General features: G+C 43.7%; 1 protein-coding gene and 1 non-coding gene across 2 annotated transcripts in view; both read right to left on the reverse strand.

Annotated features, from left to right (window-relative positions):
* Window positions 1-24,077, reverse strand: part of ADCY1 (adenylate cyclase 1) — a 333,336-nt gene that overhangs the window by 119,833 nt on the left and 189,426 nt on the right. Inside the window, 3 exon segments of the mRNA XM_029062682.2 lie at window positions 3,885-4,040; window positions 13,972-14,113; window positions 16,573-16,731. Of these exon segments, the coding sequence (XP_028918515.1) occupies window positions 3,885-4,040; window positions 13,972-14,113; window positions 16,573-16,731 (457 nt within the window).
* Window positions 7,295-7,432, reverse strand: LOC114811441. The gene has a single exon (XR_003759144.1). It is a non-coding gene; the product is annotated as a small nucleolar RNA SNORA7 (small nucleolar RNA).

The following is a 24,077-nucleotide window of genomic DNA, read 5'->3' on the forward strand; positions in this document are numbered from 1 at the left end:
AATTAGCTGATACGTTCCCGGCCCATGACGAGCTTATGTCTTGCTGCTATGTCCTCCGTCCTCCCTCTCAGCTGGAAATCCCTCCCCCTTCATGTTATGTCAGACCACACTCTCTCTACTTCAAAACCTTCTTAATTAACATCACATCGCCTCCATGAGGCCTTCCCCAATTAATCCATCTTTCCCCCTACTCCTTCTTCCTTCTGAGTCACCTGTGCACATGGAAATTCTTGATATTAACTCCACCTTCAGCCCCACAGAGCTTCCATATATATCCACATATCCATAATGTATTTAATTGTTTTATTGTCTGTCTCCCCCTACACAGCCACTTGTGGGCAGGGAACGTATCTTCGGACTCTACTGTACTATAAGTCATTAAATGCTCGATAAATATCATTTATCAATCGATCGATTGACTAGAAATCAAGAGACGTGGCTTCGAATCCCAACTCTGACACTAATCTACGTTTTGTCCTTGAGCAAGTCATTTACTGTCTCCTGGGCTCAGTTTCCCCTTTGGTAAAATGGGGATAAGATACCTGCTCTCTCATTGTCTTAGTCCGTGAGCCCCATTCAAGAAAACATCTCATCTTGTAACTACTTCAGTGCTTAGTAGGGAACGTGACATTCGAGCTCAAAAATACGATTGATATAGTCAGTGTTCAAAAAATATCACAATGATCATCATTAAAGGTAAATGCTTAACCCTGAATATAACAGTATTATTAGGGGCATGTGTGGAGAACTTCCCCCTCAAATGCTGTATCAATTGGTAGAGGCTTTAAAGTTTCCAGGGCCTGAGGTATTCCCTCCATATAAGAGTGGGAAAAGGTATTTGTAGCTGTATGTCTCCAAATCTGGCATTTCATTAATCCCTCCAATTTGTGCCACAGTCTAAATGAAAGCTAAATGGCCCCTTCCTGTACAATGGGAGAAAATAGAAATGAATGATATCATGGCGAGTGCCTTCTGTGGATTTATGCTAGAAAGGAGTAGGAGAAGAACCCTTAGAATCTCAAAAATACACTCTTGTCCTTAATAAAGCATTCCTGCTCTTGATCACGGCTTTGTCCAAAATGCATTCTTCTAATGTGTAGAATTAGCCATGGAAAGTACTGAGGTCTTGCTCAGTGCAATGAAGTGTGTTAAACACTTGGAAAATATCACAGAAATCCATGACTTGCCCTCTAACAGAGGAGCCGGATCCAAAAATATCCAATATACCTAAGAAAAGTGGAAAGAGCCTGGCCTTGGGAGTCAGGGGTTGTGGGCTCTAGTCCCGGCTCCACCACTTATCAGCGTGACTTTGGGCAAGTCACTTACCTTCTCTGTGCCTCAGCTACCTCATCAGTAAAATGGGATGAAAACTGTGATTACCCTGTATCTACTCCAGAGCTTCGAATGGTGCTTGGCACATAGTAAGCGCTTAACAAATTCCATCGTTATTATTATTCTGATACACCCTTCAGTTGCAGAGAAGATGGTGGTGTTGGCATTGCAGATTGCGGGCCCGTTGCTGTGCAGGGACTGCCTCCATTGCTGAATTGTACATTCCAACCGCTGAGCACAGTGCTCTGCGCACAGTGAGCACTCAAAAAATATGATTGAATGAATGAATGAATAGTGGACAGGAGGGAATGGTTGAAAAAAGAAAATGAGAAGTTTGGTTTGGACTTTGGTAGTTTGAAGTGGTGAAGAGCACTGGGTACCTGAGGAATGGAGGTATAATAATAGTAACAATTACAGAATTTGTTAAATGCTCACTATGTGCCAGGAAATGTAATAATAATAATCATAATGTTGGTATTTGTTAAGCGCTTACTATGTGCAGAGCACTGTTCTGAGTGCTGGGGTAGATACAGGGTCATCAGGTTGACCCAAGTGAGGTTCACAGTTAATTCCCATTTTCCAGATGAGGTAACTGAGGCCCAGAGAAGTGAAGTGACTTGCCCACAGTCACACAGCTGACAAGTGGCAGATCCGGAATTCGAACGCATGACCTCTTGCTACTAAGCGCTGGGGTGAATGCAAGCAAATCAGGTTGGACACAGTCTCCGTCCCACGTGGGGCTCACAGTCTCAATCCCCATTTTACAGATGAGGCCCAGAGAAGTGAAATGACTCGCCCACAGTCATTCGATAGTCAAGGGGCAGAGCTGGGATTCAAACTCATGACTTTCTGATGCCCAGACCCACTCTCTATTTTCCATGCTGTAGTCAGGGCTAGAGAAGTTGATTTGTACTCATCTACATAAAGAGGGGAACTGAAACCAAACAAGTGGATGAGGTCCCCAAGAGTGTGTGAGGACGGAGTAATAATATTAATCTAATAAGGTTGGCATTTGTTAAGTGCTTATTATGTGCAGAGCACTGTTCTAAGTGCTGGGGAGATACAGGGTCATCAGGTTGTCCCACGTGAGGCTCACAGTCTTCATCCCCATTTTAATAATAATAATAATAATAATAATGTTGGTATTTGTTAAGTGCTTACTATGTGCCGAGCACTGTTCTAAGTGCTGGGGTAGACACAAGGGAATCAGGTTGTCCCACGTGGGGCTCACAGTCAATCCCCATTTTACAGATGAGGGAACTGAGGCACCGAGAAGTTAAGTGACTTGCCCAAAGTCACACAGCTGACAAGTGGCCCAGCCAGGATTCGAACCCATGACCTCTGACTCCAAAGCCCATGCTCTTTCCACTGAGCCACGCTGCTTCTCTAATAAGCGTGGAGCAATAAGCACAGAGTGAAGTGCAGGACTTTTAGGTCCTGTGTCCTGTGTAGCTTGGCATCTCTTTTGCCCCATTTTACATATGAGGTAACTGAGGCACAGAGAACTAAAGTGCCTCGCCCACAGTCACACAGCCTACAAGTGGTGTAGTCGGGATGCGAACCCATGCCCTCTGACTCCCTAGCCCAGGCTCTTTCCACTGAGCCATTCTGTTTCTCAATCATAATAATGGTGGTATTTGTTAAGCGCTTACTATGTGTAGAGCACTGTTCTAAGCACTGGGGTAGAGACAGCATAATCAGCTTGTCCCATGTGAGGCTCACAGTTATCCCCATTTTACAGATGAGGGAACTGAGGCCCAGAGAAGGTAAGTGACTTGCCCACCGTCACACAGCTGTCAACTGGCAGAGCCGGGATGCGACCCCATGACCTCTGACTCCCAAACCCACACTCTTTCCACTGAGCCACGCTGCTTCTCAATAATAATAATAATAATGTTGGTATTTGTTAATAATAACAATGTTGGTATTTGTTAAGCGCTTACTATGTGCAGAGCACTGTTCTAAGCGCTAGGGTAGACACAGGGGAATCAAGTTGTCCCACATGGGGCTCACAGTCTTCATCCCCATTTTACAGATGAGGTATCTGAGGTCCAGAGAAGATAAGTGGCTTGCCCACAGTCACACGGTCAGCAAGTGGCAGAGCCGGGATGCGAACCCATGACCTCTGACTCCCAAGCCCGGGCTCTTTCCACTGAGCTACGCTGCTTCTCTAATAAGCGTGGAGTAATAAGCACAGAGTGAAGTGCAGGACTTTTAGGTCCTGTGTCCTGTGTAGCTTGGCATCTCTTTTGCCTCTCTAGCTTTCTAGAGATTAAAACTAGCCCCCGAGAACACTTAGGGAGCCTGAATCAAGTATTTACAACCATATCAGCACCTTGGATTCATCCCCCAAATCAAGACCTGTCATCCTTCCTCCCGTCCCCCATACCCAATGCTGCAGCCACCAAAACTCTCCTATGTTTAAGGCAAGCTCCTGAAGGCACAACTCTCCCAACAAGTCTGGCTACTCCTTTCCGGGCTATCAACGCTAAAAAGTTTCACCCCAACAGCCTAACAAGAGACGGTTTCATTCAAAGAAATTCCCCTCATACCTTGTCGTCGTCCTCACACGTCATGACATTAGAGAAAGGGATTTCGGCTTTGAACATCTTCCGACAGTGCATCAGCTGGACCAACAGATAGCAGACAGTTTTGAACTTCATCCTCTTGGCCGGCTTTATATCTGAGAGAATTAGCCCCGGGAAGATCTGTCCAAAGACAGAAAGAGAAACGAATTAATCGTTCCTGGATCCAGATGCAAATACGGTTAGAAACACACTGATAACAAGCAACACAGACATCTTACCTATTTTATTATTTACGTGTTAAAAACGAAGTTACCATAGTAATACAATTATTCCTAGCAGGCTTTACCACAGTGGCTGAGTATCATTTGATCATTGTGAAATCCCCAAGAGATAATTAGGTAGGAATTACTATTAAATGTCAGATATGGGACAGTTCATTCTTTTATATGACCTATCGCAATTTTTTTTTGCTTTATCACCATATCATATCATTTTGCTTTATCATAATTTCACAGATCTCCCTTAGTCTCACCATTATTTTTAGGACCAAAATATCATCATTTTTAAGTATAGAGCATGATTACTATGTGCAGAGCATTTCACATTTAAAAAAAAAAATAGATACGGTCCCTATCCTCAAACCATTATCCAAGAGAAGGCAAACAGGGAGAAAAAAGAAATTCATTTCCGCAGGAATGGAAAAACTTATAATATCCACAACTATTAACTTGACACTAGTAAAACAGTTTTCAACATTAGAAAGTAAAATGATGATCCATCCACAGCAAAGGTCATAAGCAATCTTAATCTCAGATATTTAACCCTCCCTCCAAGTTCTCATATTTTTCCTGTGGCCCAGAAAGGCAAAATATAAGAGCAATTTTAAAATGTCTGTGAAGAGAAAATAATTATCGCTACCCATTTGAGGGCAGCCTACCTTGGGGAAACAGAGCTGGGGTGCGGAAATTGTCAAAGTGAAACAAAATGTTCATTCTACCTGGTTTCCTACTGAATAAAGAATTAGCCTAGGAGAGCATTTAGAGTAGATTTATGAAGTGAAGACCCATGTCTTAGGGGACGCCTTCCCTGATTTACCACCTAGACTAAGTAAAGCGATAACCCTAGTAAATCCAGCTCTCTCACCTTACTCTTCTCTGAAAAATACAGTAAATGAAATTCTATGCTCTATGTTTTGCCCCTTGGGATTTTCATCAAATTTCCTGTTGAATATTTGGGTTAATCCTTCTCCTTTAGTCTGTTTTCTATTTTGTTCTCCAAATTATCTGATCAATTTGGTGCCCAAGAAATGTCACTGAATAAATGACAATGACATTTCAATTAGATGAAAATCTTTCTCGCAAATAATTTTGCAATGAAATAATATCTTTCATTCAAAGTGAGCAGAAAATGAAAATCAAATGATGCCTTATGGATCAAATATGTTTCTTATCTTTCTGAGAATCGTGTTATTCATTAATCAATCAATTAATCAATTGCATTTACTGAGTGTTTAGTCTGCGCAGAATGCTATTCTAAGCATTTAGGAGAGAGTCGGTAGACACATTCCCTGCCTACAGTGAGCTTACAGTTTAGAAGGGGAGTCAGACATTAATACGAAAAAATACATTATGAATAGGAATATAAGGGTTGTGGGGCTGAAGGAAAAATGAATAAAGGAAATATATCCAAATGCAAGGGTGACGCAGAAGGAGGTGGGAGAAGAGAAAATGAAGGCTTATTAGGGAAGGCTTCTTGGAGGAGATGTGCTTTTAAGAAGGTTTTGAAGATGGGGAAAGTGAAAGACTGTCAGATATGAAGAGGAAGGGAGTTCAAGGCCAGAGGCGGGACATGGGCTAAAGGTCAGCAATGAGATAGAAGATATTGAGGTCCAGTTAGTAGGTTGGCAATAGAGGAATGAAGAGTGTGGGGTGGGTTGAAGTAGGACATCCAAGAGGTAAGATAGGATGGGGAGGGTAATTAAATGCTTTCAATACAATGATAAGGAGTGTCTGTTGACGTGGAGGTGGACGGGCAACTGCTGGAGGTTCATGAAGACTGGGAAAACATGGACTGACTTGTTTTGTAGAAAAATGAGCCAGGCAGCAGAGTGAAGTATAGACCAAAGACAGGAGAGACAGGAGGCAGGGAGGTAAGCAAAGAGGCTAATGCAGTAGTTCATGCAGGAAAAGATAAGTGCTCGGATCTACATGACAGCCATTTGGATGGAGATGAAACGGCAGATTTTTGCAAGGTGGTGAAGGTCGAACCAACAGGATTTGGTGACAGATTGAGTATGTGGGCTGAATGAGAGAGAGGAGTCGAGGAGAATGCCAAGGTTACGGATTTGTGAGACAGGGAGGATAATGGTGCTTGTTTACGTGACGGGGAAGTCAGGGGGAGGGCAGTGTTTGGGTGAGAAAATGAGGAGTTCTGTTTTGGACGTGTTATGTCTGAGGGCTCGGCGTGACATCCAAGTAGAGATGTTGTGAAGGCAGGAGGAAATATGTAGCTGCAGAGGAGGAGAAAGATCAGACTGGAAATGTAGATTTGACTCCTAAATGGTAGTTGAAGTCATAGGAGTGAAAGATTTCTCCAAGGAAAGAGGTATAAATGCAGACCAGAAGGGGATCAAGACCTTAGCTTTGAGAGATCTACATTTCAGGTTAAGAGGCAGAGGAGGCGTCTCTGAAGGGGATTGAGAATGAATGGCCAGAGAGATGAGGGGAACCAAGAGAGGACAGTGTCACATAAGCCAAGGTTGGATAATGCTTCTAGGAGAAGGGGGGTGGTCGACCGTGTTGAAGGCACCTGAGAGATTGAGGAGGATTAAGATGAATTAGAGGCTGTTGGATTTGGCAAAAAGGAGATCACTGGTAACCACTGAGAGGGCAGTTTCATGAGTGAAGGGGGCAGAAGACAGATTGGAGGGGGTCAAAGAGAAAACTGCAGAGGAAGGGGAGTCAATATGTCTAGACTACTCACTCCAAGGGTTGAATATTGGGTGACAATTTCACCATATAAACCCACTGAAGTTTGAATTTTAAAAGTCTCGATTGAAATATGTCAACATATACTAGGTAGTAGGAAATTTAATTCAATGGAAAAATCACTTGCTTGAGTTATGTCCATAATGTCTATTCCAAAACACATAATACTTTTGGGGCAAGTAAGTTCTGAACTGCCGTCATGAGATAATCCTTATAATTGAGTGTCTTCTCTTATGCCATAGAGTCATCTCCAACCCATAGAGATGCCATGGACACATCTGTCCCAGAATGCCCCAACTCCATTTGCAATTGTTCTGGTAGCGTATCTATAGTTTTCTGGGTAAAAATACGGAAGTGGTTTACCACCGCCTCCTTCCGCATAGTAAGCTTTCGTCTCTGCCCTTGACTCTCTCCTGTGCTGCTGCTGCCCAGCACAGGTGAGTTTTGACTGGTAGCAGATGGCCTTCCACTCGCTATCCACTGCCCAAGCTAGGAATGGAATGGCTAGGCCTCTGCTTGACTCTCCCTCCTGCAGTCGAGACTGGTAGAGCACCGGAAACTCTTCAGATGCAACCCTGAGAGGTATAATTGAATAATATAACTGACATCATTCTAAGGCAATTGTTTTCTGAGGTTTTTGAATAGCAGATTTGTTATATTAGGGATCAATCAATCAATGGCATTTGTTGAGACCTTACTGGGTGCACAGCACTGTACTAAATGCTTAAGAAAGAACAAACTAAGAGAATTGGTAAACGGCAATCCCTGTCCAACAATTAGCTTACATACATCCTCAATAAAGCTTCCTCTGAGGCAGAAATGAAACAGATGGGCCTTAGGCTAGACAATTTTGCTTATGTATTGAACGTTTTAGGGTCATCAAATATTATGTAGAAAAACCACAGGGAATTGTCGAGTCAGAAAAATATCAATCCATAGATGGGATGTATATAATGAGTTAAAAGAAAGATCTGAGGAAAATATGAGGGACGTTAAAAGCTCAAGATATGTTAAATACTTAAATAGTTATTGGAGGGAATGGTGAGGAATGTCACATGATCTACACATCCCTAACTGTGATAGGCCGGAGTCTGAAGCCAAATACTGTCCTTGGACTGTTAGGTTTATCGGCCTAACCAATATGATTCTTTAGATTCTACAGGTACATTTTTTCTATTCCTTGTTAAAAATTTTTGAAATTCTCTTTTTATGTGTATATAAGTAAATCAGGGTGACCATTCAAATCACTTTCAGTTATTTTTGTTGACGAGGTCAGAAATAATCATTAATATGAAGACTGGCTAAAATGATTTCAAAGTTTTTCATTTGATCATTCCTGTTTCAATTCTTCTACACTTTCTCACATCTTAAAGCACTTTTTAATCTTTCATGGTTTTCTCTGCTTTTGAGGAAGATTTCTTTTCCCAGTAGAGATTTTTTTCCACCTCAGTAGGAGTTAACCAATAGTTGAGGAAACTATAATTTATAATGAATCATATATTGTCTATCAAGCAACATACACTGTAATCGGATTAAAACAAATCTCTTAAAAGACTTCACTGTTGACCAAACCATTCCAAAGATCACTGGACACTTCCCGTGATAACACACTTCCTTTTCAATCTTTGGCCACTTCCATCAATTTACTGCATGATGGATGTAGAAATTAAAATTGCAATAAACAATACTATCTGGTACTTTTGTGAACGTGCAAACCCCAAACAATGTAGAATTGAAATATCAAATATCAATTGTAAAAATGTTAAAAAAGAGATATAAAAAAGTCCCATATTCTTAAAAGGCCGCATTTGGTTATTTCGAAACATTTTTTAACTCAATGAGGAGGATTAACAAGCTCCTGGAAATGATTTCATTGAATTAAAAAACAGATCGCAAAGGAAAATTATTATTAAGAGGTTATGGGCTAATCATTTATTTCTCCCTCCTCACGCATATAGTAACTGGAACATGTAAATTTTTTTTTAAGGTATTTGTTAAGTGCTTACTATGTGCTGGGCACTGTTTCAGCTCTGGGACACATACACACTAATCAGATTGGACACCGTCCATGTCTCATATAGGGCTCAGAGATTTAAACCCCATTTTGTCAATGAGATAACTGAGGCACAGAGAAGTTAAGTGACTTGCCCAAGATTACCCAGCAGACATATGGCGGAGCCGGGATTAGAACACAGGGCCTTCTCACCCCCAGGCCTGTGCTCTATCCACTGGCCATGCTGCTTTTCATTTTTTTTTTAATGGCATCTGATAAGTGCTCATAATGTCCTAGTTACTAAAGCACTGGGGAAGACACAGGTAATCAGGTTGGACGCAGTCCATGTACCCCCCGCCCCCCGGCCCCTGGGCTCACAGTCTTAATCCCCATCTTACAAATGAGATAACTGAGGCGAAAAAAGTTAAGTAACTTGTCCAAAGTCACACAGCAGACAAGTAGTGGAGTCAGGATTAGAACCCAGGTCCTCTGACTCCATTCATTCATTCATTCATTCATTCATTCATTTAATCGTATTTACTAAGCCCTTAGTGTGTGCATTCATTCTTTCGCTCAATTGTATTTATTGAGCGCTTACTGTGTGCAGGGCTTTGTACTAAGTGCTTGGAAAGTACAATTTCATCATTCAGTCACATTCATTGAGCGCTTACTCTGTGCAGAACACTGTACCAAGCTATTGGAAAGTACAACTCAGCAGCAGATAGAGACAATCCCTACCCAACAATGGGCTCACAGTCTAGAAGGGGGGATAAAAACAACAAAAACAAAGCAAAACAAGGAGACAGGCATCAATAGCATCAAACTAAATAAATGGAATTATATATATATATCCATATCGATAAAATAAATAGAATAATAAATATGGACATCTATACACAGGTGCTGTGGGGCGGGGAGGGGGGTAGAGCAGAGGGAGGGAGTCAGGGCGATGGGGAGGGGAGGAGGAGCAGAGGAAAAGGGGGGCTCAGTCTGGGAAGGCCTCCTGGAGGAGGTTAGCTCTCAGGAGGGCTTTGAAGGGGGGAAGAGAGCTAGTTTGGCGGAGGTGAGGAGGGAGGGCATTCCAGGCCAGAAGTAGGGCATGGGCCGGGGGTCGACGGCGGGACAGGCGAGAACGCCGCGCAGTGAGGAGGTGAGCGGCAGAAGAGCGGAGCGTGCGGGCTGGGCTGGAGAAGGAGAGAAGGGAGGTGAAGTAAGAGGGGGCAAGGTGACGGAGACCTTTGAAGCCAATAGTGTGCAGAGCACTGTACTAAGAGCTTGGGAAAGTACAAAACAATAATAAACAGGACAGTCTCCGCCACAACCAGCTCAAAGTCTAGAGTGGGGTAGAGAGACATAAATGCCAATAAATGAAATTACAGACCCCAGGTCTGTGCTCTATCCCCTAGCCCACACTGCTTTTCACTTGTCTTAGAGAAGCAGCATGGCTCAGTGGAAAGAGCACGGGCTTGGGAGTCAGGGGTCATGGGTTCGAATCCCATCAAAGGGCAGGGACCTTCTCTATCTGTTACCGATTTGTACATTCCAAGCGCTTAGTACAGTGTTCTACACATAGTAAGTGCTCAATAAATACTATTGAATGAATGAATGAATCCACTTGTCAGCTGTGTGACTGTGGGCAAGTCACTTCACTTCTCTGTGACTCAGTTACCTCATCTGGAAAATGGGGATTAAGACTGTGAACCTCACATGGGACAACCTGATGACCCTGTATCTACCCCAGCGCTTAGAACAGTGCTCTGCACATAGTAAGCGCTTAACAAATACCAACATTATATGTTTTAAGATGTTACACTTTCTCTTCAGGATTTAAAAAAACACACTATTATACAAATAATCAAAGAGGGCCATCCACCTCACAAATCAATCAGCTTCCAGGCAATCAGTAGCTCATGATATGAGCATTTATTTTCTCTTGCCTCACACCTGTTCATGCTGGTTACTATCAGAGATATACAGATGGGAAAAAGAGTTTAAATTCTTTGGTTCCTTTTTTATTATTATTTCTGTGTTTGACTCGAAGAGAGGAGGAAGAAAAGAAAATTGATTCAAGTTCCCCTTGGGCCTATTACGTCCTTGGTGTAAGCCAACCACTTAGGAAACTTAACTGATTCTATGGCACAATTGACTCTATTGGTCCAACTAGAAGATTTTAAGTTACAACTCCAGGATTTTAATGACATCGGTAAACCTGGTTTATGGAAGCTTCCAAATGAGCTTGGTATATGACAAGTAAGATAAGTTCTATAGGCCCTGAAGAGTTGATAACTAATTCAACTGAATCCCACCGAAATATCCCACCAAAATATCATTTTCAGCTACAGTCTAAAAATGTTAAAGAATTAAGGGTGGTAATATTTTCTTGAGTGTTGAGCTTTACTTTAATCTTTTTATAAGCAATTAATAATACCAACACCTTCTTTGTTGTGCAGCTTGTAAAATGCACAGGAACTGAGGATGCAGTTTTGCTATGTAGTGATGAATCAGATTGATCTATGAATTTAGCGGAGAAAGCGCTATCTTGCCTGGATGACCGCATCAGCCTCCTTGCTGCCCTCCCAGCCTCCTGCATCTCCCCACTCCAGTCCACCCTTCACCCTGCTGCCTGGATCATTTTTCCACAAAAACATTCAGGACACGTCACCCCGCTACCCAAAACACTCCCGTGGTTGTCTATCGACCTCTGCCTTAAGCAAAGATCTCACCATTAGTTTTAAACCACTCCGTCACCTTGTCCCCTCCTCCCTCACCCCACTACTCTCCTGCTACAACCCAGCCCAGACACTTCGCTCCTCTAATGCTAACCTTCTCACCGTGCCTCGATCTCACCTATCTTGCTGCCGACTCCCATTCCACATCCTGCCTCTAGCTTGGAACACCCTCCCTTCCTCAAATCCAACAGATAATTACGGTCCCCCACTTCAAAGCCTTATTGAAGACACATCTCCTCCAAGAAGCCTTCTCAGACTAAACCCCCTTTTTCTCTTCTCTCACTCCCTTCTGTGTCGCCCTGACTCGTTCCCTCTTATCATCCCCCCACCCCTACAGCACTTCCATACATATCTGTCATTTATTTATTTGGATTGATGTCCATCTTCTCCCGCCCCCGAGAATGTCTGTTTATTGCTGCTCTGCACACAGTAAGTGCTCTATAAATTTAATCGAATGAATGATGCCAGTCAATATCAGCCGAATTCGTGAAATGAGTTATCTGCAACTTTCTGATTATCCACTCATGAATCCCCGAGAATTAATGCTATTGGGTACAGCTGACTGGATAATTTGCCAACTACTCCAATATTGGAAAGGCTAGACCTGCCTTTTATGACTTACAACCAATTAATCAGTTACTTCTAATAAACATGCATCTTTCCAGTACACCGGGACACAATACTGATTTCTAGTCGCTCTTCATTTACAGTGTTGGAATGGATATTGATTTTAATATCTTTACAGATCATCAATTATCTGAAACCAACTTCAAAGGAGGTGTCGGGTCAAGTGGAAAACAACTCTAAATTGTTAGAGTAGATTAGATTAGACTGTAAGCCCGTGATTAGACTGTAAACCCGTCAATGGGCAGGGATTGTCTCTATCTGTTGTCAAATTGTATATTCCAAGCGCTTACTACAGTGCTCTGCACATAGTAAGCACTCAATAAATATTATTGAACTCTAGGAGGAACTAGTGGCTGGATAAAAAGTTAGATTTATCTTCAACTTTTTAATTATGATGCAAAGTTCATAGTCTCAAGTAATGTTTCAAGGAAAAGTAATATTTCATGGGGTACTCTCAAAAGATGTATTCAAATTTTGCCAGAGAGATTAGCGAACAGTGAACTGTTTAGTCTAGAGATGTAAATGAAAAGCTATAATGGCTATCCAGACAAGAGCAAAGTCTACGTTATATTGTTCACCCGGTATTATCATTTTTATTCGGGACTTCCAAAGAATAGAAATCAAATCAATGCAACGGCAGTGTTGATGGATTGTAAATGGTACTTTGGTTTTAGTTTTTACTCTCTTGAGGTTCTTACAGGTATTACTAGGCCACTGCTGGGTTAGAAGCTCAAAACATAATCACGGCTAGTATATACGAGGCAGACAACAGACAAAAAAATCCACCATCTTAGCCAAATTATCTGAAATAGTTTCGTGGTACATATACAAGCAATCTGAAATGCAGCAGAAAACCTTTTACTCAGCTAGTTCAGGCCCAAAATCTATTTGAGGAAACATGAGGAAAACAGAGGTTTGGGGCTTGAACTATGTGTAAGTGGACAATTGCTCAACTCTCTATTTTTTTGCCCGAATAGACAAAACCCCAAACGCTACCAAAAGGATGACCTACCTTTGTATCAGGGTTTCTCTAATTGCCATGTTGGCTTGAGTATGGACGTAGTAAGATACGGCCCCGTAATTTACGAAACCATTAGCATTAGCATTATGATCCCATCTTCGCTCCTCTGCTGCTAGCCTCCTCGCTGTGCCTCGGTCTCTCCCATCTCATCGCCGACCCCTGGCCCATGTACTACCTCTGGCCTGAAAAGTCCTCCCTCCTCAAATCCATCAGACAATTACTCTCCCCCACTTCAAAGCCTTACTGGAGGCACATCTCCTCCGAGAGGCCTTCCCAGACCAAGTCCCGATTTTCCTCGTCTCCCATTCCCTTCCACGTCACCCGGACTCACTCCCTTTGCTTTTTCCCCCTCTCCCTGCCCCACAGAACCTATGTATATAACTTTTATTTTACATATTTATAATGATGTATCCTTACTTGTATTGTTGTCTGTCTCCCCACCTCTAGACTGTGAGCTCACTGTGGGTAGGAACTGTCTCCCTTTAATTCTGTATTATACTTTCCTGAGCGTTTAGAACAGTGCTCTGCACATAGTAAGCGCTCAATAAATACTACTGAATGAAGGAATCAGCATGAAGACATTTCAAGATAGGAGCCGGAGACATTCCTCCCACATTCTCCTAAAGAAAAAGGAGTCCTTCTTGTCACAGAAAACAATAGAAAGGGCTATGAGCTAGTGTACGTAGAGCTGATTCTGAATATGAGCATTAGTTTCAAAGATTAAATGAAACGTCCGAATCATAGGGGTACTCACCTTTCTTCGATGAGATGGCACAATAAAAAATGTTTCAATATTATGCTTCTTCAGGAAACTGTTTCTTTCGTGCCCACAACCAGGCTCTACCTCATAATCCCCATTTAGGCACTCTAATGTGGTCTTTGTGATATGAACCTTTCTAGAAGAAAGGAGAGAGATAAACCATATCAGGGCCCTTAAGCTCCACAGCTGATGATAGGTGGTCACACAGCCGACGGTTTTCAACAGCCGACGTTTTTCATAATCACTGAGCAAATCTGGTTGTCTAAACAAAAAAATTAAGGTTGTCTATGCACAGTAATGGTAATGATGTTTAGCATGAAATAATAGTCCGTGGTTTCTCTTAAACATGTGTAAGTAGTGTATGAAAAATTCTGAGTTCTTCCAACTCCCAAGTCTACTCCCCACCTTGTTAACACTTGAGGCTATATGGGTGTCACTTGTTGATGATCATCATCATCAGTGGTATTGATTGAGTGCTTACTGTGTATTCTACACTTGGCAGAGTACAATACAAAAGAGTTGGTGGACGTGTTCCCTGCCCACAGTAAGCTTACGTTCTAGAGGGGGAGACAGATATTTATATAAATAAATAATTTATAATATATAATTACAAAGCAATCCTGTGTTTTCAGGTTCCCCAGACAGGTAATTGAGCCATATCTAATTCCCACCTACTTATCCTCTCGTAGCATTTAATACGGTATTCTGCACCCAGTAAGGAATTAATAAATACTATGATTACTATTTCTATTATTATGATTGTTCTCTGGCCCTGCCCTCTATGCTCTGAGAGTTGAATCTATTGTGGATTTTCTTTCCTCCCATTTCAGCCCCTGTCCCCCTGGATTACGGGACTCCCGCCCCCCACCTCCTCAGATTGGTTTGGGGCAACATGGGGAGAAAGGGCAGGTAGCAGCAGTGGGTGAGGAGATGTGGGAAGGACCCGCCAGCCCGTCCTGGTGTCCTGGTCTGGCCACATCTCCACAGCCATCTCAATCAATCCCAGGGGATGGGAATTACAAGCTGGGGAAGTGGAAGGGCATGGAGTTCAGGGTGGAGGAGACTTGGAAAGCGACGGCAGGGGAAATTCTAACAGAGGGGAGGGTGAAAGGGAAAGGGGATGAGGAAGGTCCAGAAGGTAACTTACCTCAAAAGGAAACATGTAATGTGTAATGCGTTTCACCCTAAATGCAGTGAAATTCACTGCAACGTCGGGTATCTCGGGAAGACAGTGTGGGGAAATAGTGGAAAGAGAGGACAGAGAAGTGGGGAGTGGGGGGAGATTCAATTTGGAGTTGAGTTCATCGGCTGCTTGTTCTCTTAAAAGCAAGTTAACTCAGGTGAACACCTTTTATGTCCTCAAACATGAGCAGCTTCCTCTTAGGGAGCTACTTTTTCATCAGCGGGAAAAGGCTAAACAAAGAATAAATGGATACACTTGTTAGCAGAGCTGGCTGAATTCGCGTGAAGTGAGAGAGCGTGTGTGTGTATCCATCCATTAAAACACCCACCAATTTCCCTCGGAGGAAATGATATTAAGCAATTGACAAAGAATAAGCCATTGAAAGGATGGTTAGATTTCAAATCTGATCTTGCAGCATAAGGGGAAGATAAAAATTAGACCTACTCATTTACACCACACAACTAGATGGATTTGGAAGTTTTATTTTGCCTGAAATTGCTTTTTACGTTAAAATCAAACCTCCTCTATGAATGCAGAACAAGGCTTTATCAACATCCGTTTTGAAAGTCTCAATGTTTTGTTTCTAACTTAACCTCTGATTAACTTGTATCTACCTCTGAGCTTATTAGTGTTCTTGGTATAATGTGATCCCTTAACAAATATCACAATTACTATTATCACTGACATTATAAATATCATTATCATTATTAACTAGCGATTCTATTTATTGAGCAGCTATTGTGTGCCCTTGAGTGAGTCCAATATAATTAGATTACTGCCCTCGAGGAGTTTACAGTGAAAAGGGGGATGCAGACACAAAATTAAGAGAAGAGAGCGAAAAAAATGGATGAGTACACAAATAAGAGCTTAAATAGGATGGCATGTACATTGATATGCACAAAAATACTATGGGTGCATAAATGTGTAATTGGCACGGGAATGCTGAAGTGGTAGGAGGTGGATATAACCTGGGGTGAGGAAAAAAAAATAATCAGGGAAGGCCCACTTCAAAAGATGAGATTTCAGAAGGGCTTTGAGTCCTGTTCCTTATCTTCAGCCTGGTGGATTTGCAGGAGGAGACAGGGGTTGAAGGCAGGAATGATGAGAAAGAGATTGAGGAGGTAGGTTATCTTGTGAGGAACTGAGAGTATGAGCTGGGCTCTAGTTGTGGAAGAGTGTGGATACATAAGCGGGATAGAGCTGATGGAGGGCTTTAAGGCTAATGGTCGGGAGTTTTCACTGAATGCAGAGAGGAGTGAGTGCTAAGGTCTGCATAGTCCTCACAAAATAACTTTTGTTTACCATATACCTACTCTAAATAGCAGAAGGCCGCCTAATAGAAACACGCGCCTTCTTAAGAGAAAGATGTTTCAGCACAGTAATGATCAGGGTTCTTTTTTCACACGACTTACCCAGGTAATCCTCCAGCTTCCATCACATTTGCCAGGGTCACATCATTTGACCAGACATCATATTGCCATTTTCGAAGTCCCAGCACACCACACAGGACCCGTCCAGTGTGCAAGCCCACTCTCATGTTGAGGTCAACTTCAGTGGCCTCTGCTACCGATCTAAAATCGATTACAGGAGAAGTTATCAATTTTCTGCCGATCATTATCCTTCCATCACTTCTCAAACAAGGTTGCCTTTGGCTTATGCTGTCGAGTTGTGTCCGCCCCAGAGCGACGCCACAGACACACCTCTCCCGGAAGGCCACACTTCCATCTGCAATCGTTATGGGAGCGTATCCATGGAGTTTTCTTGGTAAAGATGTGGAAGTGGTTTACCGCCCTCGACTCTCTCCCACACCGCTGCTGCCCAGCACGGGGGAGTTTGGACTTGTAGCAGATTGTCTGCCACTCTCTAGTCAGTGCCCAAGCTAGGAAGGGAATGGTTAGGCCTCTGCTTGACTCTCCCTCCTGCAATCGTGACTGGTAGAGTACCGGAAACTCTCCAGGTGCGACCCGGAGAGAGGTCAAACAAGCCAGGGGGTCCCAAAATTGACTTTTGCTGCCTTAGGAAATTCCAAAGTTACATCTCTGACCCCTTTGCAGGGGGTTATGTCGATTTCAGTGCTTAGAACAGTTCTTGGCACATAGTAAGCACTTAACAAATACTATTATTATTATTATTTCTGCATCTGGAGCTTCCCCTCTTGCTTTCATTCTAAACTTGCCCCCTGCCTTTCCTCCACCCAAAATTCGCTCCACACCTCACATCTCCCCCTCCAAGCTCCATCACAATGTACTCCATTGCTCCTGCAGACTTCGTTCCCACCTCTGCTATCCCAAACTCTCCCACAACCCTATCTTCCACGGCTACAAAGCCAGGGAGCCGAAAGGGGGTCAGACGGAGGGGTTGGGGTTCTCCAGCGCCTTCCCCATCAAGCCCAGCCCCCCTCCTACTCCTCCTTCATTGTGGCCACCTGCTCTCCCCTTGGCCCACCAGGCTTACGACACCCTGGCTGTGTGGCACTTTGGCAGTGATGGCTACTGATTGCTGAAGGGGTAGGTAATAATAATAATAATAATAGTATTTTTTAAGCGCTTACTATGTGCAAAGCACTGTTCTAAGCCCTGGGGGGATACAAGGTTACCAGGTTGCTCCACCGGGGGCTCACAGTCTTAATCCCCATTTTACAGATGAGGTCACTGAGGCCCAGAGAAGTGAAGTGACTTGCCCAAAGTCACACAGCTGTCGAGTAATGGAGTCAGGATTAGAACCCATAACCTCTGACTCCCAAGCCCGGGCTCTTTCCACTGAGCCACGCTGCATTAACAGCAGCAGAAGCAGTGAAGTCCACCGTGTTGGCGCCTCCAAAGGAAACAAAACAGGAGAGTTACAAAATGAACAGATGGGACTGTGGGGAGAACGGGAGCTAAAGGAGTGAGCCTGGGGTTCCAGAAGGATCCTAGAAACTTGAAATAGCGAGGATGGCTGAAGAAGTCAGGAAGGGATAGATTGGGTCATAGTAGTCCTCACAAAATCACCTTTCTGTTCTGTATTGTTACTTTAAACAGAGGATGGACACCTAATAAAAATATGTGGCTTCATAAAAGAAAAACTTTTTGGCACAGTAATCACCAGGGCTCCTGATTTTAATATGACTTATCCAGGTAATCCTCCAACTTTCACTGCATTTGCTAACATCACATCGCTTGACCAGGTTGACATTACCAAAATTCTAGCACCCCGCAGAGGACCGCTAGAGATTTGGTCAGCTTTCTGTCTCTTCTCTTCAATCCCCCATTTTCTCCCGGCTTCAGGGCATCTCTACTTGGATGTTCCAGTGACACCTCAAACTTCACGTATCCTACAGGGAACCTCTCATCTTCCCACCCGAACCCTATCCTTTCCATGACTTTTCCATCTCTGCAGACAGCACCACCACCTTTCCCGTCTCCCAAGCCAATAACCTGGGCATTATCTCCAACTCACGTCTCAGTCAATCCATAATCCTGTCACTTCATCCTTCACAGCATTGATAAAATCCACCCTTCCCTCTCCACCCAAACCGTTACCATATTAATTCAAGCACTTGTTTATTTAAGGCATTTGTTAAGCTCTTACTATGTGAAAAGCACTGTTCTAAGCGGTAGGATAAGTACAAGTTAATTTGATTGGATACAGTTCCTGTCCCATATGGGGCTCAGAAGATAAGCCAGGAGGGAGAACAGGTATTGAATCGCCATTTTACAGTAGAGGAAATGGAGATATAGAGGGCTTAAGTGACTTGCTGTTCCAAGGTGAATCATGGACCCCACCATCTCAAGGTCAAACGCTATCTCGTGCGTGTAACCCATAAGTGTATTCCTCCCAAGAGGGAAGCGTTCGTGAGTGGCAGTAAGACGCTTCACCACATGTGAGAACGCTTAAGTGAATTCGTCCCGAGTGGGAAGCATTTGTGACCGGGGGCTAGTTGCTTCATCACATGCGAGTTCCACATAAGTGAATTCCTCCGATGGGGAAGCGTTCGTGGCCAGGGGCTCGGTGCTTCTCCTCGCGCGAGCAACACGTGAGTGTATTCCCCCCGAGAGGGAAGTTCGATTCGTCACGTGTGAATAACTAAAATAATGTGTACCTCCTGAAAGAGCATTTCAATCCTCCACATAGAATGATTTTTGCTGGGCTCAGCTTTTCTCCAGACCAGTAGCAAAAGTTCTGCTTGATGCAGAAGCAAAGGAGTCTTCAGGGCATTATCTTTGACTCATATCTCAGTCGACCCATATATTCAACCTGTCGCCAAATCCCATCAGTTCGACCTTCACAGCATTGATAAAATCCACCCTTCCCTCTCCACCCAAACCATTCCAGGATTAATTGAAGCACTTGTTTTTTAAGGCATTTGTTAAGCGGGAAGATAACCCAGGCAACTGCAGGCAGTCATGACTGACGTCAAGAGCACCAATGAGGCGGTCAATACACAGGTCTTTCTGTGTTAGAAGAGCTTGAACTAGAGGGTGGCCGTTTGGGTGGAAAAAAAAGGACAGACCGGGGAAATGGCATGGCAGAAGAACTGGGATTATGGTACCTGTGAAGCACGTCAAATCTGGGATGATAATAATAATTAATAATCTTGGTATTTGGTAAGCGCTTACTATATGCCAAGCACCGATCTAAACGCTGGGTAGATACAAGGTAACCAGGTTCTCCCACAGTCTTAATCCCCATTTTACAGATGAGGGAACTGAGGCACAGAGAAGTGAAATGACTTGCCTGAAGTCACGCAGCTGATAAGCGGCGGGGCCGGGCTTAGAACCCATGACCTCTGACTCCCAAGCCCGGGCACTTTCCACTGAGCCACGCTGCTTCTCCATTGCATGGATATTGCATGGCAGAAGAACTGGCATTATGGTATTTGCTAAGCACTTACAACATGCAGCTGAGAGATTTTGATGATGAACTGACCAACTTTTGGGACTGGGACGATGGCGGGGGTCGTTGTCAGGGATACCTTCCCCTTGGCATTTATGGCCTCACAGCCACCCATAGCATCTTTGCTCCTAAAAATTTACACACCCTAGACAAGCAGCATGCCCTAGTGGAACGAGCGTGGGCTCGGGAGTCCAGGGACGTGGGTTATAATCCTGGCTCCTCCACTCGTCTGCTGTGTGACCTTGGAAAAGTCACTTCACTTCTCTGTGCCTCAGTGACCTCATCTGTAAAATGGGGATTAAGACAGTGAGCCCCACAAAGGGACAACCTTGTATCTGCTCCAGCGCTTACAACAGTGCTTGGCACACAGTAAGCGCTTAACCCAAGGCATCATTATTTCACCCTACTACTTGAGCACTTGTTTATTCCTCTACCCATCTCTCCATTCTCTTCTGTGTTTAAATTATTTGGTGTCTGTCCCACGCACTAGTTGGTACACTTCCTTGAGGATGGGGAACTCTCTCTCACTCACTCACTCACTCACTCACTCACTCACTCACTCACTCACTCTCTCTCTCTCTCTCTCACTGAATCTCATGGTCAGAACACAGTAGCCCCTGGATAAGATACTTTGGATTGACTGGTGGTAGGAAGGAAGCAGCGTGGCTCAATGGCAAGAGCCTGGGCTTGGGAGTCAGAGGTCATGGGTTCAAATCCTGGCCACTTGTCAGCAGTGTGACTGTGGGTGAGTCACTTCACTCCTTTGGGCCTCAGTTCCCTCATCTGGAAAATGGGGATGATGACTGTGAGCCTCACTTGGGATCACCTGATTACCCTGTATCTTCCCCAGAGCTTAGAACAGTGCTCTGCATGTAGTAAGTTGCTTAACAAATACCAACATTCTTATTATTATTAAGGACTAAAGGACAAGAAGGACTAGACCTCCTCCAAGAGGCCTTCCCAGACTGAGCTTCCCCTTTTCCTTCTGCTCCCTCTGCTCCCTCTCTGCTCCCCCTTCACCTCCCCTCAGCTAAGCTCCCTTTCCCTCTGCTCCTCCCCCTCTCCCTTCCCCTTCCCTCAGCACTGTGCTGATTTTTCTGTATTTTTATTACCCTATTTATTTTATTAATGAGGTGTCCATCCCCTTGATTCTATTTATCGCAATTACATTGTCTTGTTTTTGTCCATCTGTCTCCCCCAATTAGACTGTGAGCCTGTCGATGGACAGGGATGGTCTCTATCTGTTGCCGGATTGTCCATCCCAAGCTCTTAGTACAGTGCTCTGCACATAGTAAGCACTCAATAAATACTATTGAACGAATGAATGACTAGAGATTCTGGTTCTTTATGGCCACCAGGGCAGACCCCAGACATACTTTCCGGCCCAGATTTCCTACTACAATCCAGCACGCGCTCTTCGCTCTTCTAATACCAACCTACTCACTGTCCCTTGATCATGTTCCTCTCACCACTGACCTCTTACCCACATCCTGCCTCTGGCCTGGAATTCCCCCTTCTTAAGCAGCATGGCTCAGTGGAAAGAGCCCGGGCTTGGGAATCAGAGGTCATGGGTTCCAATCCCGGCTCTGCCGCTTGTCAGCTATGTGACTGTGGACCAGTCACTTTACTTCTCTGGGCCTCACTTCCCTCATCTGGCAAATGGGGATTCAGACTGTGAGCCCCACGTGGGACAACCTGATTAACTCGTGTCTAACCCAGTGCTTAGAAAAGTGCTCTGCACATAGTAAGTGCTTAACAAATACCAACATCATTATTATTATAATCCAATGGATGATCACATCACTCTCCCCACCTTCAGAGCATTAGTAAAATCACATCTCGTCCAAGAGCCTTTCCCCAACTAAGCCCTCTTTTCTTCTTCTTCTGCTCCCTCCTGTGTCCCCCTTTCATTTGGATTTTCACCCTTCGTCCACCCTTCCCTCAGATGATGGGAAGAGGGAAAGGATGTGAACTGAAAAGACGAATGAGGCTCATGAATTTATTCATCTTTATAAATGGAAATTCGACCTTCTAAAAGCTGTGGCATTGAGAAATCAATCTGAGGTGGGTTCAAAACCAAACAGTAACAGGAGAAGCACCATGGCTTAGTGGATGGAGAAGGATCAACGTTCCGATCTCAGCTTCACCGCTTGACTGCTGCCCGACATTTGAATAGTCACTTTACTTTTCTCTGCCTCAGTTATCTCATCTGTAAAATTGGGATTAATATGGAGAGCCCCAAATCCTCTGATTCCCTTTCCTTTCCTCTAGGCCACCTTGCTTCAGTGTGGTCAAAGTGAGATGTTGTTTTAAGGCCGAAGCAGTATCCGGTTTATCGCTTAATTCAGTCTTGCATATCTTATATGTATTTCGTTACTTAATTCCTTAGATGCCCACAGTCATAAAGTGTGGTTTTATGTGGCAGCGTGGCTCAGTGGAAAGAGCCCAGGCTTGGGAGTCAGAGGTCAAGGTTTGAATCCCAGCTCTGCCACTTGTCAGCTGAGTGACTGTGGGCAAGTTACTTCACTTCTCTGGGCCTCAGTTACCTCATCTGGAAAATGGGGATTCACTGTGAGCCTCATGTGGGACAACATGATTACCCTTTATCTCCCCCAGTGCTTAGAACAGTGCTCTGCACATAGTAAGCACTTAACAAATACCAACATTATTATTATTATTATTATTATTATTATTAAGTGGTCTTTTCAGGGCTCTCCAGCCACATGCTTCGGTTCTCACTATCATGAGTGACTTCCAATTCAGCAGAGTATCTGTGGTCAATCCAAGTTACTGCACATCAGTATTTTACTAATTAACCACCTCATTTCATTTATATTTCATTCAGTAATACTTCCTGAAAAAAAAACATACATTTTCCCAAAATATACTTTGATATTAGAATGCTATTCTCTTAATTTGTTTCTTGACGACAAAAAGCATATTTTCTCTGGTGGATTTCCTTTTTTCTCAAGGCAACCTGAGTGTAAAAGTTGGGGTATAGGAATTTTCCTTCAAACTTTACAGGATCTTTCCAGCTAATTTGTTTCTAGTCCTCTTATGGGAGAGACTCCCCCACTTTGCAGTATCTAAAAATGGAATCATCCAGGAATAAAATAGGGTTTGGTATACTTCTAGCCACTACCGGCAGGCCCCTCACAGAATGGTCAGAATTAGGAGAGGTAAAAACTGCCTTTCCATCCACTTTCATGCTAGATCTCGGCTGATTCCCTCATCAGAGGGGCTACCAACCTCCATGGAGAGACCTTGGAGTTGTCCCCTGCTCTTTTCTCCATCTCACAAATGAAATTATGTGCATTGTACTTTATTCCAAAGTGAAGTCATGCCCTCTCTCGTCAAATCTGACAATGACTCTCCCCTTTCAGAGCCTTATTGAAGGCACATCTCCTCTAAGAGGCCTTCCCTGACTAGGTCCCCCTTTTCCTAACATGGCTCAGTGGAAAGAACCCGGGCTTGGGAGTCAGAGGTCAAGGTTCGAATCCCGGCTCTGCCGCTTGTCAACTGTGTGACTTTGGGCAAGTCACTTCACTTCTCTGTGCCTCAGTGATCTCATCTGCAAAATGGGGATTAAGACTGTGAGCCCCATGTGGGACAAGCTGATCACCTTTGATCCCCCCAGCACTTAGAACACACTTAACAAATGCCAACATTATCATTATTATTATTCCTCTTCCCCCATTCCCTTCTGTGTCCCCTTGCTTTGTTCCCTTTGCTCTTCCTCGCTCCCAGCCCCACAGCCCTTATGTTCCTACCTGTAATTGATTAATTTGTATTGATGTCTTTCTCGCCCCTCTAGACTGTAAGCTCATTTTGGGCCGGTAATGTATCTGTTTACTGTAATAGTGTACTTTCCTGAGCATTTTGTACAGTATTCTGCACCCCGTAAGCGCTCAATAAATACAACTGAGAGAATGAATGAATCCATCCCTCTAGACTGAAAACTCGTCCTCTAGACTGGCAGCTCACTGCAGGCAGGGACTGTGTCTGCATATTGGTGAACTGAATGGTCCCAAGTGCTTAGTAG

Source organism: Ornithorhynchus anatinus, chromosome 4 (genome assembly GCF_004115215.2).
Source record: "Ornithorhynchus anatinus isolate Pmale09 chromosome 4, mOrnAna1.pri.v4, whole genome shotgun sequence".
Taxonomy (NCBI): Eukaryota; Metazoa; Chordata; class Mammalia; order Monotremata; family Ornithorhynchidae; genus Ornithorhynchus; species Ornithorhynchus anatinus.